This window comes from Aedes aegypti, chromosome 2 (assembly GCF_002204515.2).
Source record: "Aedes aegypti strain LVP_AGWG chromosome 2, AaegL5.0 Primary Assembly, whole genome shotgun sequence".
Lineage (NCBI taxonomy): Eukaryota > Metazoa > Arthropoda > Insecta > Diptera > Culicidae > Aedes > Aedes aegypti.
Window position 1 is genome coordinate 360,905,396 of NC_035108.1, and position 16,647 is coordinate 360,922,042.

Sequence of the window (16,647 nt, forward strand, 5' to 3'; positions counted from 1 at the left end):
CCAAATCCGACATATCTTTTTTGAGTTTGTTCGGAATTCGGTGGAATACGCTAAAGTTTTGTAGCAGCTTACAAGCAGCTCAAACTGTAAATTTTAATATCCAGTAATTTCTCATCAATTTAACAAATTTTGTTCTTACTTACAAAGATAGTTTCTCCTTAACACCTCTTGCAATGAGTGATTCTGACCAATCGCCTTCCTAGATCTCGACTTGTTCACAACGCTAGCCTAAACATAGTATTAAATTTAATTCTCCATCTGTAATCTAATTGATTATTTACTCACGGTTTAGAACTATGTCCGATAGTAAATCTAGGTTTGAGAACGTACGAAAACGGTTGTGTTGTCTTCCAATGTAACCTAGCCATAAGTAATCATACAATTTCAATATTGATTTCAAATGCACTCAATTCAAATTTACCTGTTTAAAACTTGGTAAACACTAGGCACAGATCACAACCTATTAATTATTCACACCGTTGCAAATAGGCGATTAAACAAGGCTATAATAATTTATTCTAATTCTTCAAATGTTCACACTACTAAGTTCAATTTTATTTTTGTTTTGAGTCTCTTTCCTGCAATCCTACTCTATCCACTAAGCCATCCTAACGACCTCGTATCGCTATGGACGGGTAATTGAGCCAAACCGTGCGGCCAGCTCAGTGGGTTTTTCACACCGTGATTGATTAGAGCAATCGAAGTTACACAGAGATTTAATGAATGGGGCTTGGGATTAGCTTACCATTCTCAATGTGCACAAATCGAGAGCTCAAATTTTAAAAGTCATTAACGGCGCCGGCCACGTCTTTACGGTCATCGGGGAAGGGAAGGAATGTTAGTTCGACAACCGTTGTTACTAGAGACCGAGATCACCTCTGCATCTCCACAGCTGTCATGGAAAGGATATTGGGTTAGTGGGAGTCACCAATGTTTGGTGATGCGATCCATGATTTAATTACGCCTAACCGGTTTAGCGAAATAATTCGATAATCGCATTGTACGCCGAACAAGTGTCGCCCACGTAAAAGCAAGCAACGCGATTAATAGATCCAAACACTACTAACGATCCGCGGTGCTTTTTCATTTCACTAAACAAACGACGCGCGACATGTTTGATCTTGCCCTCATCGTCAGCCTCCGCAGGAGCAAGCAACAAGGTCGAACGATCAAACACTACTCTTTTGTCGAAATATCTACAAAGTAAGATTAACTCATTGTCTTTCGAATGAGCCATAGAGAGTTTCAATCAGATGTGTAATCCCAGTGATATGGACAAAACTCGTTTGTATGTTTTATAGCGCAACTATTTATTTCAATGCTTACAATTAAACCACGACTAATTTGAATGTTTTATCTTCTCTAACCCTTAGGGAAAACTTTGCTCGCTGAATCTGACAGCCCATTCAACGTTCCTATCGAAGATCCACGTGGAGGGCATCAAGACCGACGTGGACGGTATCGAGTTTACGGTGGACAGCCGGCAGCCGGTGATACATCCCAACACGGTGACCAACATTGGCCGGCTGCTGTTTGATCCGAAGGTCATTTGCAAGACTGACTGCTACAGCAGTTTCGATTTGCTTTCGAAACCGTTCGGCGTCAAGTGGATGGCCACGCTGGACAATTACGAACAGTATCGGAAGCTGGACAGCGAAAAACTACTCCAGCAGTTGAAACTGTACTCGGAGATGAAAAATTCGTGGAAGAGCATCCGGTTCCAGCTGGTGACGGATCCCATTAGGAAGTTTGAGTTCAATGCATCGGTGGATTTGGTGTGGCCAAAACTCCTGACGGAGAATATTCACTTTCCAAATTTACAGGTGAACCAAGAGGCGGTGAAACTTATTACCATTAACAATCCGTCGGATCAGATTCTGTTCGTGCACTTGGTGCTGCACGATGTGAATGTTCACGGGCACGACATTAGCGGCCTTCCGCCGGAGATATTGTCCAAGTGTGATAATTGTAGCTTGAGTGAGGAAAACGTTTTTTCGTTCTTTCTGTTCGACTACGATGATATCTATGTGAACTATGTGAAGCCCAAGTCGTTTTTAAAGATAGCTATTAGGTTCGTGTCCAAAGTGCAAGGGACTTACTCGACCCTTTTCTACATGCGTAACAATCTCACATTGATCGACGCAGTTTGGATTCAAGCCAGAGCCGTGGTGCCGCAGTTTAAGTTTGGCAATAGAAAACCTGGCTCTCCAACGGCGTTACAATTCGAAATCACGGACAAGCATCTTAAGTCGTGTTCAAGGTTCCAGGAACCAGGCGTTGATGAGAACGCAGTTTCAATTCAAACGAAGCGTTCCTTTACTGCGCGAAATTACGGAGAGGTTGCTATTATGATATCGGGTATTCGGGTGGAGGATATTCTATGCGAAGGTTATGGCTTCAAGATTTTGGACTGTTCTCCGTTCGAACTTCCACCCAATGCCAGCAAAAAGATTGAGATAGCGTTCTCTCCTGACTTCACCCTGGCTAGAGTGACTAGAACGCTTAAATTTGACGCTAATGTAAACTTTCCCGTCAATTTTACCCTGCTGGGAACGGTACCAGCGCATGGATTGGAATCGTGTAGCTCGAACTTGGTCAGGCCATGGTTCGAGTCGATAATGAGGATTATCCTAATGTGTGTGCTTTCGCTGGCTTTGGTTGGAACTCTGGTGGCGTCATTCTTGGATGCGAATAAAGTTATCAGAGATCATATCGACAACCTGTCCAGAGATAGGGGTCCCATCCAACCACCTCTAGATCTTCGACAAATTGCACTGCAGAGCCCTACATCTACGGACGAAGCCTCTGCAGACAAAGTTGCGGTTAACCAGAACAGCGTTCGAAACATCCAGAATCAGAATGTAAAGAAGAAACCTCCGGCCAAACAGCCGAATTCCAAAGTTTCCAACGGAAACGCATTCAACAAAACTTGGAATGATTTTACCTCGAAGCTTGGAAGAGGATTCAGTTCCAAACCAACTGAGCCCGCGACAAACAAATCCTCGCCGGAAACGGATAAGCGAGCTCAGAAAAACCGGCGATCTATTACTCCTCCTAAGGAGGAAATCCAGCCTTTCATTTCGACCACAATCCATCAAGCCTCTCCTCCCAGCACCAAAGAACGCAACAAGCCTCCAGTCGATGAAGATTCCAGCTCAACAACGACGGAAGGCTCAGAGTCATCGTCCTCCTCTACGATGTCGTCCTTATCGGCATCATCGTCAATTTCGGCGTCGTACAAAACGCCGCCACCCTCCACCGATTCTAAACCAAGCAAATCATCCACGCCTTCGAATCACCATCAGCATCACGCTCCGAGCAGAACTCCACCCAGTGAAACAAAACCGGATTCTAGCTCAATTGTCAGTATCAGCAACAACCAAAACCATAGTCTCAGCAGCAGTCACCATCATCAGTATCATCAGCAACCGTCTAAACCAGCGACAGTTACGCCTTTACCCCAGCAGCCTTCAGCGGTCAGCAAAATGCATGTCAAAAAGACCAAAAGCCTTCCGCTTGGGTATGAGTCCGGAGCCGGAATCGCATTATCTCTCGGAACATCGATCGTCACGCCACCGCATCAGAAGTTCTCCTCATCAACGATGGCGTCCGCAGCGAGCAAGGAATCGTTCAATGGAACGGCCACAGGGATTCGTAGCAACAGCGGAAAGGGGCTTGGAAACGAGAAATCCTCGGGAAAAAGTTCGCATGGTGGCAAGAACGCGGACAGGTCTTCTAGAGAGCACGCTAGCAAGGAGAATGGCGCAGCCTTCGGTGATCACGGTGGAAAGGTGAGTGCTTGTATTTCATTTTTTAAGCCATGGTGCTCCCAAGACCGTTATTGTCAGAAATCATCTCTATCGAAACTGTGCTCACCAGTCAAGTTCTAAACTTGGTGGCTAAACATGTCTGAGCATCTTGTGAAAAATATCGAAGAAACCTTTACACAGGGCGTCCATCCATCCGGGAAATATTTATTTACTAGCTTACCCAACGTGGCTAGCCACGTACCAACGGAATTTTATAGCGAAGAGCTATGCATAATCTTTCAAAGCGCATGACATTAATGACCGCGAAATCGCCTAAATTTATGCTTTGACCATACTTTATGGGAGTACGTGGCCTTAATGCAGTTGTAATGTTCTAATCTGAAATAGTATTGATTGCTGTTGTAGTGTTCATCTGTTGTGAAACATTTCAAAAGTTCCAGAAGATTTTACACTCAAAATAATCCAAACGTCAACGCTACGTGAAAACATACGTAGTTTTTTTCCATCGCACTTTGCAGGTAACAGCCACGTGAATGGTGAGTGCCGGAACTCAATTCCGTGAAGCTCGAGGTGACTAAGATTCCACGTAACAGCTACGTTATTGTTTCGATAGCTTTCATAGGTATGCAATAGTGGTTTGGATTTATATTGGGTTTTCATTTCGTTTTACAGAAATTCAGGAAAATAAAGCAAAGAGATTTGAAACGTAATAGAACAGCACACGTTTATTAATTTGATTCGGTTTGCGATTGATTTGTTCAAAAATATTTTATTGTCTTAACGGTATGTTCCATTTTTTGCCGGCTGCCAGAAATTCGAGCTGAAATCAACGGAATGTTAGTAAACCAAAAAATAAATACACGATAGAAGAACTTACCTTCATTTTTTAACCATATCAATTCGATTTTATCACTTCTTTTAACTAAAAACGAAATGCACGAAACTGAAATGTTACAATTTCTACTCGATGTTAACACCTGTACCAACTGTCAGAGGAAAACTTTTGTTTACAAAATTTGAGTGGCAATGAGCCACTCAGTTCCACTAAAAATCAACGTCGCCCTTACATGAAACGTAAGTGGAAATCAGCTACGTGGAATTCACGTAGACTTCATGCAACACTTCGGTGACTTTTAAAAAAGTTTTGAGTCTGGCTCACGTAGCAATTGTTGAGTCTTACGTTGGTCAAGTAAAATTGACAACAGTGATATAAATTAGAGCTTACGTGATTTTTCACGTAGCATCGACGTTTGGATTTTTTTGAGTGTATGAATTGAGGAGTAGAATCAATAGAAATAATAAACCATAGAAGAATAATGTCGCTGGTGTTCCCTTTGTTCTCGCTCAGAAACATGTTGGGTACATAAGTGTCAAATTGCATACATTTTCGCGTTGACATTTAAAGCCCCGCCTATCTCCGGCAGCAAAAGATGTTCCGACAGCGACGCTAGCGACATTCTTCCTCTATAGTTTATTACCTCTATGCATAAAAGCGATCCACATTCTTCTTCTATGGTTTATTACTTCTATTGTGGAATCTTGCTGAAACTTCTACAAAATTCAGTTGAATAGCTGTTGCAATGCTATATAATTTATTATCAACACCAGCGCGTTTGAAATTCGACCGCACTACAATCTGCTTTAAGTTGGTTTGTTTACGGTCCGACCAAGTTCCTACTACACTGTAAAAAAACAATGTTTCAGAAAACTCTAGAATTTGCTGTTGTAGCGCTCCTCAATATGTAATTGTTTTGTTCTAATATTAAAATTGACTGTTATAATGGTTTAAAATTGTGCTGTAGTGCGCAATGAAACTTTCCGGTGAAACATTTCAAAGCGTTACTGACAGACAGACTTACTCTGGGATTATATATATATGATGTTATCACCGTCTTTGATTTACGTACAGACTGTACTAGGTACTTAGTAAAACAATTACAAACAATTCCTTATCCTATTTACAAATATTGTTTTCGACACGCTAAAATCAAACTCATCTGCGACTTCGTTGAACGCACGCAAGCAGGCACTGAATGAGCTATTGAATCCATAGTTTGCTCTATGGTACGGGATGGCCAGTAGAACCACGTTGCGAAGTCGACTAGGTTGAACGTTGATGCAAATTTCCCCGAGAAGTGTTGGGCTGTCGATGCTACCTTTAAGCAGGTCGAAGATAAACAATCGTTGTTGCTTCAAACACCTTGCCGATAAAGATTCCAAGTTTATCAACTGGCTCCGGTCAAAATAGCTCGGCAAATTTGAAGGGTTATGGTAGATTGGTAGATTACGCAATGTAAAACAAAGGATTTTTTTTCTGGACGCGTTCGATTGCCAGAATTTGCGTCATGTGGTAGGGGCACCAAACAGGCGAAGCGTATTCTAGAATGCTTTGTACCATAGAGCAATACAGTGTCTTGAGAGCGTATATGTCGGTGAAGTTGGAAGCATGTCGACGTATGATTCGTCAGCGAATGAAAGATTGAACGACGAGAGCAACGGGAATAAATCATTTATGAAAATGTTGAAGAGTAGCGGACCCAGGACACTTCCTTGGGGCACGCCGGATGTGATGTCGAAAGTACGGAAATGAGCTAAGTTCACCACCCCAAGTGCTTTGCGATCAGTCAGGTACGAGCGTAGCCATTCTGTCGCCCAATCTGGAAACCCTAGGTGCTTCATTTAGTCGATAGCAAGGACATGTGGCACGGTATCGAAAGCCTTCGCAAGGTCTACATATATGGCGTCAACCTGGTGCTTCGCTGCAACTTCACGAGACACCATCGAAACGTAACGCATGAGATTGGTAACTGTCGATGGATTTTTCATAAAATTATGCTGATTTTCAGAAATGATCGGGAGTGCCGCGTTGTACAGTGCTTTGTAAATCTGTTTTTCCTTTAGAGAGACAGCAAAGTATGGAAATGCCACGATAATTTGCAACATTGTTACAGTTGCCGGATTTGTATATTGGAATAGTGTATGCGATTTTCCATGCTACCGGAAATACTCTTTCTTGAAGCGAACGGTTGAAGATACGATTAATTGGTACAGCAAGTACAGAGGCGCAATTTTTGGGGACCAGTGGAGGAACGCCGTCTGGTCCTGATCCTTTTTTGACATCCAAATCTAGTAAAACTTCCAAGATTTCGTCAGGTGAAAGCTGGAGTACAGGAAGTGAAACATTGTGCGTCTGTAAATGTGCAAACGTGTTTTGGCGTTGAACGGGAGACGCTTTGCTGAAAACATTCTCGAAAAACGCAGGGAACAAATCGGCAGTTTCCAAGCCACAAGTCCATTGAATTTGACATTCTCTGGAATGCGGTTATTTGATTTTAGTTTCGTGACGAAATCCCAGAAGCGCGATGGATCCTGATTAACGTTGGATTGAATGTTCGTCAAATAGTTTTCATAAGTCGTTTGGAGTACCGCTTTGTATGCTGACTCAATTTCGTAGAGTGAACATCTGTCCGATGCAGACCTGGATTTGAAAATCGTTTCCGTGCCTTTCCCACGTTGTTTCGAAGATTCCGAAGCTCTGGAGTCCATCAGGGTTTGTTGAAAACTGATCTGGTTTTGTTGATTCTCTTGAGAACATGTTCATTGAAAACGTCGTGGAGCTTCACATAAAAAGTTGACACCATTTCATCTATGTTCATATTATACAGTAGAGTACTTACTTGATACTTGATGGGCTACAATCCGCTACGTTGAATCTACGCCGAATGGATAATTCTTCTCCACTGGACTCGGTCCTTAGCCAATCGCTTCCAGTCGCCCTGAACGTTAAGTGCTCTTAAATTCTCTTCAACTGCAAAAAGCCAACGTGTGCGCGACCTACCACGAAGCTGACGGCCTCATCCGGGTTCTCTACTGAATATTATTTTTGCTTGCCGTTCTTCCGGCATTCGTACCACGTGACCAGCCCCACGCAGCCTGCCGTGTTTTATGAGCATGATAACAAAGACAAATAATAATATCCTTTTCTTTATATACTTGGTACAACTCATGATAGAGATGGGCGACTCACTCGTGAATCGTTCAAAAGAGTCGACTCTCAAAAATGAGTGAACGAATCACGATTCTTTTCAAAAGAGTCGCGATTCTCTAGCCCTGCAATATTCGGAAGGGAGTTAGAAAAATAACCTGTATAACATTTTTGAGTTGGATTTATAATAATCAAGAATACAAGACATGTATAAATATTTTGGAGTTGCTCCATACATAAAAACGACATCATTCAGAAAATGTGACGTTATGTTTGTTTGTTTATGTTTTACTTATTTTTGATTTTTTTTTAAATGAGTCACTGAATCGATCAAAATAGTCGATTCACTTTTGTGAGTGAGTCACCCACGAGTCACTCCCAAAATTGGACCAATTTGCCCATCTCTAACTCATGATTCATGCGACGCCGCCATTTTCTTGTTTACCGCCGAGTATCGTTCGCAGCACTTTACGCTCAAAAACTCCAAACGCTTTCCGGTCGACCTCTTTTAACGTCCAGGATTCATGGCCGTATAGAAGAACCGGAAGGATTAGTGTCCTATATAGCGCGAATTTTGTTTTCGTCTGCATGCTACGGGACTTAAGCTGGTTACGGAGCCCGTAAAAAATCCCTGTTCGCAGCTGCAAGACGCCTTTTCACCTCGCGGGTAACATTACTACCGCACGTCACTAAAGTACCAAGATACACAAATTTTTCCATTGCTTCAAATTTTTCACCACGTAGCACCACTTCACTACCAACGACGATTGGAATCACGCTGTCTACCAGCGATCATGTTCTTTATTTTGCTGGTGTTGACGGTAAGTCCAATCCTCGCTGTCTCCCTTTTAAAAGGCACGAATGCCTCTTCTACGGCTCGACGATCAATTCCGTTTATATCGATATCGTCCGCAAAACCCAGGAGCATATGCGACCGGGTGACGATGGTACCGCTTCTTTGCACGCCCGCTCTCCTAATAGCTCCTTCGAGAGCAATGTTGAACAAAAGGTTCGAAAGCACATCTCATTGCTTCAATCCATCTAAGGTTACGAAGGAGGTTGAAGTCTCATCCGCAACCCGCACACTTGATTTCGATCCATCTGATTGGATTCCATCCAATGTTGCACGAATCAGTCTAATCAGTTTCGTCGGAAAACCGTGTTCTACCATTATCTTGAATAACTCATTTTCCTTTACGCCGCCTTGAAATCAATGAACAGATGGTAAGTCAGCAAGTTGTATTCCCGGAACTTATCGAAGATTTGTCGCAAGGTAAACTTTTGATACGTCGTTGATCGGCCCTCACGAAAACCAGCTTGATATTCACCGACGAAGGACTCCTCCAGCGGTCTCAATCTGTTGAACAGAACACGCGACAGATTTTGTACGCCGAATTGAGGAGCGTTATTCCTCGGTAATTGGCGCACTCCAATATGTGTCCCTTCTTATACAGAGGGCAAATGAGGCCCTCCAGCCAGCTAGCAGGCAATTCTTCTTCCTCCCATATCCTTAACAGAGTACGGTGCAGTATTTCGTACAGCTGCTCACTACCGTGCTTGAAAAGTTCGGCTGGGAGCTCTACACATTTTAAACAGAATAGTCTACATTACAAGATACACTTTAACACGATTGGCGCATCATCCGCCAAATTGCTGCCCCTATCGCGAAAACTCGACCTTGAAAAAGGGGACACGCAACACAAAACACTGCCTATCGGGTGTAATCGCAATACTAACACTCACATATTAAAATCTATACTAGAACATCCTCCATCTACTATAATTTTTCACAGTGGCATAGTACCATCAGACTTTTCGTAGCTTCATCGGCTGAATTGAGAAAAATGCGAAACCGAAACGAAACGTGGAACGAATTCAAAAACGCATCCACTCACCTGTTGAGGTTGTCGCCTACGTTGTATCCCCTTATCCGCTCATCAAGCTTCTGGCGGTATTTGTCTGCTACACCTTCTATTGATAAGCGTTGGATATTGAAACGCAACGGTCGCTGTGTTCTTGTGTTCGCCACGGTAGAATAACAACGAGATAATTATTAGAGTCGATGTTTGGGCCTCTAAAGGTCCTCACATCGATGACATCCGAGAAATGCCTGCCGTCCACCAAAACGTGGTCTATTTGGTTGCAGAGCTTACCATTTGGGTGCATCCAGGGATGTCTTTGTGTGCAAAGTAGGTGTTGCTGATGGCCATCCCTCTAGCTGCGGAGTGAAGGCTTTCCGTATTAATTATTGGGCGGAAAAAATCCTCTCCTCCGACCTGAGCGTTGGCATCCCCGATAACAACTTTTACGGGGTGTCAGTGCAAAACCAACTGATTTTCTTTGATTCTAAATCTTGAAATGAATTAACAACAATCATCAACGGCGCGTACAAATTTCAATGACAGCCTACTTCGCCTTGAAGCTAAAACTTATGCTCGTGCTGCGATCGGCATGCATGTTTGGCGGTCCATCGCTTCCATTGTGCAACAGGACAAATGGTGCATAGTGATTGTCGATCGGTAGTAATGGTAGAGAGGGAAGCGCCAAATCGAGAAACTCCGGTAGGTTTACGAATGCAAGGTCAAGCAATCTACCATTCTCGTTCACGATATTGTTAATTTGACGGAATCCAGTTGCAAACAATGAGTCTGTTAAAGTTTGTTCGCTTTCGGTCGAAACATTTATCGGTATTTGACCATTTAAGTCGTCGTCTTGTTGCCACACCAAATGGGAGAGATTGAAGTCGCCAATGGATAAGACGATATCAGTCTCTGATGATAGGTCAGTAATCTAATCAGCGTACAGCTCCGGGATTGAATTCGATGGCAGGTATACGGCGACAATGTAGAGGTGGCGCTGGCCGGATGGTCATATTACCCCGGGAATGTCGAGAACATACCGGGAAAGTATGTACCATTTCAAACATATGAATACCGGTTCGTTTCAATTTCAAGCTCTATGGATGGAGGTGCAGGAAAAACTGAATCCAGGAGATGTCCTATCAACTTGTTCTTTGCATCATGATTAACTTTTGGTGAGTTGGTAGAGATAGTTAACGATAAAGATCCATGAAATATTTCTAGGAGACTTAGAGATTCCTGACAAGGTTCTTGCAAGACCAACCAACCAAATAATGATTTTGTCACACATTTTTCGAATACTTCCACTGAGATATGAGCATACTGTAGATGTTTATTCGCACAAAAAATGCATGTCGATGTCCATGTTCATGTCGATTGGGTTTTGATTTGTATTGATGTCTGAAAAAACAGTATCCGGAGAAGTAAAGCATGAACCATGGAAACTGGAAAGCCAGTCAAAACGCTCTACAATTTTACTGACTAAGTCAGTATTTTCCATCAATTAAAACATATTCTAGTTTACTGGGTTTTTTCGGTAAAACTTACCGAAAAACCCGTAGTTCTAAACCCCAGTAAAATGTTACTGGGGTCAGTAATCTGAATTGGCTGTGTGATGATACATTTGCGTGTATAATGTTAAACCGTGTACCTCAGTTTCAATGTTTTTATACTTAGGCCATAAAAAATACACGAGACCGACCTACGTTTTTTTCTGTTTTGTCCAGACATGCAGTTGCGCGACTGTTGAGCACATATTTGATTAAGATTTTTCCTGATAACGGTCTGTATCGATTTCTGACACCACATTTCTATCTTTCCAGAACGATTCGTCACAGTCCAAGAAGTTCGGGAAGACACCAGGCCGCGAGCGCAAATCAAACGGCGGCAATAAGAAAGGCTCCAAGACCCTACACAAGGCTCAAGCGTTGCAGTTTTCCTCGCCGAATTTTGGTGGCAAATCCGGTGGCAACGGCAATGGATCAGGCGCCAGCTTTTTCCTTACCAGTAGCAACATCCCGTCCGGTAACAGTCAAATCCCAACACCCCCCAATGTTTGGGGCGAGAACCGGGCTCGCTTCAGCGATGTGGTGGCTCAAGCTGCCAGCAATGTGGACAAACCTAGCACAAGTAGTGGCAGTGGTTTGAGTGCTTCTAAAATGCTAAACTTCGAACTGATGGCTAACAGTATGAATATGGGGAAGAACTTTGGCGTAGGTTCTATGTCAAATGCCGTGACATCTCCTCTCGTGTCGGATCAACTCCAAGGTGAGGCTTCGAAGGTAGCAGCCACACTATTCGGAAAAGCCAAGGACGACAATTTCGTTTCGATGGAGAAAAATTCCAACACAGGCGTTGGTTCTGAGCTGGGTCCAATTGGAACAACGAAGAAATCTCCATCGGCTACGCCAAAGTGCTGGGAACCATTTGGAAATGTGATTCAACGACCCACAGCTGTTTCTATGAGCAACGATCTGACTAGTTCGGATAGTTATTTCTCACAAGCCTTTGCAAACTATAATCCTAGCAGTAATGGCGATAATTTCCATGCAAACAGACGAGATCTTCAAACACAATCGGCATTCGGAACACTGAATAACAATGGCCATGGTTTGAGTGCTTCTGGAGGGATTGATTCAGTCGGAGACCCGAGCCAGATAATGCTGAATCAACGCGACTGGGATGCCAACAACATCTTATGGCAAATGCTACAAAAGCATGAGGAATCGAACTCGGCATCAATGATGAACTGGAATTCCCCTTGGACTTCTCCCGCAGTCTTCTCCCAGGCTGGTCATCTCCACCAGCAATCGAACCCGGCTGTCTCTGGAATGCATATGAATTCACGTTTGACCAACAGCTGGCTCAACACAGGTGCACCATCGCGACCACCCCAAATGCCCCTTCGTGCGCCTCCAGGATTTTCTCCGGTAAAGCCCACACCAAACCCTTCTCTGGTGGCTCAAACGCAAGCTCATCAACTGAATGTTCTGCACCAGCAACAGCAGCAACAACAACAGCAACAGGATTCAGTTAACGCCAATGCAAACACGTCATCCGTTCCGGCATACGATCCGTTCCGCTTGAGCTCGATTTGGGCTCCGGCCAACTCCGGAAGCGATGTATGGAACGAGAAGCAGTAAATCGAACCAAAACAGATTCAAACTCTGTTTTCGAATGAACAAAGAATGTAACAACACTGCTGATTTACGTTTTACTTTTATTTTTTATTCCTTGAACTAGTTTTTACTGCAACCGTAGATACTCAGAAGGTTTTGAATTAGAACTTATTTTTGTCAGTTTGAACGCGCTGTGATTAAACCACAAAGCTATCCTTTGTAACTAATCTTTCTACGTTCAGTTTGAAATGTTTCTACTAATTTTATTTTAGTTTTTTTCTTTTTCCTAGATTACACTACTAACAATGCACCTAGGTTCATTTGTTTTTTTTTTTTCTTCGGTTACTGAAAGCTTCTGTTCCATTTATCCTACCAGAGAGTAGGTAATATTGCCGTGGAACAGATCGAACGTCGAGGCAGAATTTGCAACCATCAGGCAAAATTATTGAATTTGAAAACTTCGAAATAAACAAGCAACGTTTAAATTGGAAGTCGTACATTTAAACAAAAAATATTCAATACTTATAATATCCTAAAGGAAAAGAGATACTAAAATTAACAATGTGTAAATGAATTGTAACTGAAGAACAATCGAACCTGGTTTCGAACGCGGTTCTGTCACTGTATTGCGAATTTCGAGTTATTTCTCATGGGATATGAACTCGGAATACCTACTGCACACAGTAAAGTCTTGAAATGATGATGATGACACCCATACGCCAATGGATCTTACGCTGATGATGACGATTGGATACTCGAGCAAGAATAATAAAAAACCAAACCAATTTGGACAAAAGAAACGACAGTTGTTTCAATTTATGGGCGAAAATTCTTCGAACTTATGGAGGGCGACTCAAATGGTTTGATTTGTTTAAAAAGTCTTACGGCATTTAGTTTATGTGCAATGGCATAACATTAGAATTGCTGGAGTCAGTAGTGTTTGATCCGTTGAATCCGTTGTCCTTTGTGGGCGAGCGACGGAATTCGGATCCTGTCCGGTTCGCATAGTAATGGCATTATCGGTATCGATCATCCGTTTATATGTTCACGTATTAATTTAAAATTATATCTTTATCGTTTACCAAAACGAGTCCTTTCTCATTCCGTGACTCCTCGGCTTCCATAAAGCAAGTAACACGTCAACATTTCCCTCCCATTCCCAAATTGACCTGCATTCGGGCGCAGCCGGCGCCTGTATTGTTTGTTATAATAATGAGAGCACCAGTACTTACACATTGAAGATGCTATACTGATCCTGAGTAGCATCTGTTGGTTCCCTGTGTAAGTACAGCTGTTGTTGCAATAACGGAGTAGCAACTGCGGACGGTCAATCTTGCTCATGCTGATGCTCAATGGCATAGCATTAGAATTGCTGGCCAGTGATATCTTTGATAAACAAAAAAAAACACATTTTGGGCAAAACATGAGTACATTCTTTTCAGCATACGCATTTTGAACAAAAAAATACAGCATCGCAAAACACATAATAACGTCATATTTAACTGGAAGTTTCTCCCTTTTCCTTGTAAGCGACAACTCCTTTCTCTATCAAATCCGGTATTTCAACCGCCAGCCAAGGTGCGAGCTAAAATCAAAGCAAAAATTTAAACCCCATGTTATTTATGAACCCCAAAATACTCACCCCAAGGGCCATTGCATGTGCTATTCCAAATTTGGGCACATTCCGTGACCACAGCGGTTTAAAATGGTCCGTTAGGCAGATTTTCCCACCTCGATACATCTTAGCGGTTTTGCCATCTAGTTCCGGTAGTGCAATTTCCGGCGCCGTCGCTGGATAGGTCACTGGAATCTATAATCAATTTTAGTTAACAGAAAATCAAAACCCCTTTAAATCTATACTCACGTCAAACTCGACGTCGAATTCGTACTTGAGCAGGTTGTGGACGTACCAACACTTGCCGAACCACTTGGTGCCCTCCTTGTTCGACTCCAGCCGGAACCAATCCGAATCGGACGATTTATTGTTTTGCACGTACTGCCGAGGAACGAGTTTCATACTTTCTAATTTCAACGAACTAAATCCGATCTCAAACCCACCTTGATCAGTGCTTGGTACTCTTCTTTCAGTCGCTGGACCCAGAGCTCCTTGTCCCGAGGGCCTGCTTTTGTTTGCAGGAGTGGAATGCTGCTCAGCGTTTTTCTGGTGCTTTCGTCTACCATGGTTGAATGTTGTAGCTTAAAATTCTCACTAAACTCACTAACTTTTCCAGGAAAATATGCTGCGAAGGCTGCCTGTATTGAAAGGCAATCTGAATGTTTTGGCTGTTTGACGTGTTTGACAGCTTATTCTCCAACGTGTCAGGAAATGCGAATGGTAATGAAAAGGAGAGACGAAAATGTATCACTGAAGCCGAAGTTAGCCGAAGTTCGCTGTTGACCTAATTGGCAAACACGGAGAGATCAGACTTCCCAAAAAAAATTAATTGATTAATTAAAAACAAAATATTTAATAAGTTTTTCAACTCAAATTTTAGTTTTTACACACAGTTGGGTCCAAGGTTGGGTCTCTCGCAACAGAAAATGTTGTCAAAAAACAGACAGAGACGCATCGACCAAGCGTCGAATTTCCGTTGAATAGTCCAAATTTGGGTTCTTTCGAGTTTACCTAAGAGTTAAATTCACAAATTTCAGAACGCCAAAAATAGTTATTTTCAACACCCACCCACCCGGATAAAAACGTACCATTCCGTGAATGGAATAAACCATTAACGTACAATATAGCTTATTGGATACAATACAGCGTATTGTAATTGAATGTCGAAGCAGCATTATTCTTGTTATTCTTGTTATACAATTCAAAAACAATATAATATATTGTAACAGTACACTGTGTTGTTTTTTATTGGTTTTATACCTTACAATTTTGGTCAAATTCCTATTTCCGTGTAAAACAACCGTTGCTTTTTTCTGTGTAGCTTGGTTGAAAGAAGTAAACAAAACAAGTTCAGAAAGCAAGAAATGTTAGGTGAAAAATATTCAAAAAGTGAAAATAAATAGTTTTGTAGAAGCCACTTGACATTGGCTGTGACGACGAATGCCACCATGATAAATATCTTTACTTCTATAAGCATGATTTGCTGCTGAACAGGAATCGCTAAAGAAATTTCTCGCCGATTTCTTGCAGAAATTTTCTACAGCGACTCCCGTTTGAACTGACATCTCTTTTCAACTGCGTACTACGATCAGAAAAAAAGGCTGCCTTGATCGATTCTAGGCAGGAATTTTCCATGCATCAAGATAGACCAAGAAATTACTTGCCAGCAGCGAATCAGGCTATAGGAGTTAAAATTCTTTTGCTACTGTTGGCACGAATGTCCAGTAAGTTGGAAGGCAATCGATACAAAATACAAATTCTATACTTTTCACTACCAAATGAAATACAGTTCGTTGAATTGTTTTTGTATTGTACAACAATACACAAATTGCTAATCAAGACGATACATGAACAATATATCGTATTGTATTTTCAAAATGTGTGTATGAGAAAATCTCTATATTTGTATTGTTACGATACTTAACAACCCATACATTATATTGGAAAAATATCATATACCATACAGTGAACTGTTCATAGTAATATATTGTACTGTAATTGTATTGTCATTTTACAGTATACAATATTGTATTTCCAATGTTTTGAATGGTACTGTTACAATACGCTATATTATTTTTGTATTGTATTTTTTATCCGGGGCACCTCCTCGATACACTTTTTGTATGAATATTTTACAAATTTTGTATGAGCTGTAAAATTTGGATGACACCCACCCACCCCCTTCAGTGTTATGAAATTTGTAAACAAACTCTAAATTGAAATTGTTTAACTCTCAACGGAGACTTCAATAGCCGAGGACTGACACGGCTGTTCATTCCTTTTTATGCTTCCTCACATA

General features: G+C 42.0%; 2 protein-coding genes across 2 annotated transcripts in view; one reads left to right on the forward strand and one right to left on the reverse strand.

The window, feature by feature from the left end:
• LOC5567315 (transmembrane protein 131 homolog) overlaps nt 1–13,533 on the forward strand; it is a 41,824-nt gene extending 28,291 nt beyond the window's left edge. The window contains exons 3-4 of the mRNA XM_001651700.2: nt 1,374–3,791; nt 11,438–13,533. Coding sequence (XP_001651750.1) covers nt 1,374–3,791; nt 11,438–12,757 — 3,738 coding nt within the window. The 3' untranslated portion in view covers nt 12,758–13,533. The remainder of the gene's footprint in view (nt 1–1,373; nt 3,792–11,437) is intronic.
• Nucleotides 13,534–14,143: 610 nt separating this feature from the next.
• LOC5567314 (ubiquitin-fold modifier-conjugating enzyme 1) lies at nt 14,144–15,042 on the reverse strand. The gene is made up of 4 exons (XM_001651699.2): nt 14,792–15,042; nt 14,598–14,729; nt 14,376–14,543; nt 14,144–14,318 (listed from the first exon to the last, which is right to left on the reverse strand). Exons 1-4 carry the CDS (start codon nt 14,912–14,914, stop codon nt 14,232–14,234), a joined length of 510 nt encoding a protein of 169 aa, XP_001651749.1. The 5' UTR covers nt 14,915–15,042; the 3' UTR covers nt 14,144–14,231.
• Nucleotides 15,043–16,647: the final 1,605 nt, after the last annotated feature.

Excerpts from the sequence above, each read along its gene's own strand:
- LOC5567314 (XM_001651699.2), bottom strand. The coding sequence starts at position 14,914 with ATGGTAGACGAAAGCACCAGAAAAACGCTGAGCAGCATTCCACTCCTG. Across the intron at positions 14,730-14,791 it reads AGTACCAAGCACTGATCAAG|TACGTGCAAAACAATAAATC; the intron begins GTGGGTTTGAGA and ends GTTCCTCGGCAG. Across the intron at positions 14,544-14,597 it reads AATTCGACGTCGAGTTTGAC|ATTCCAGTGACCTATCCAGC; the intron begins GTGAGTATAGAT and ends AATTGATTATAG.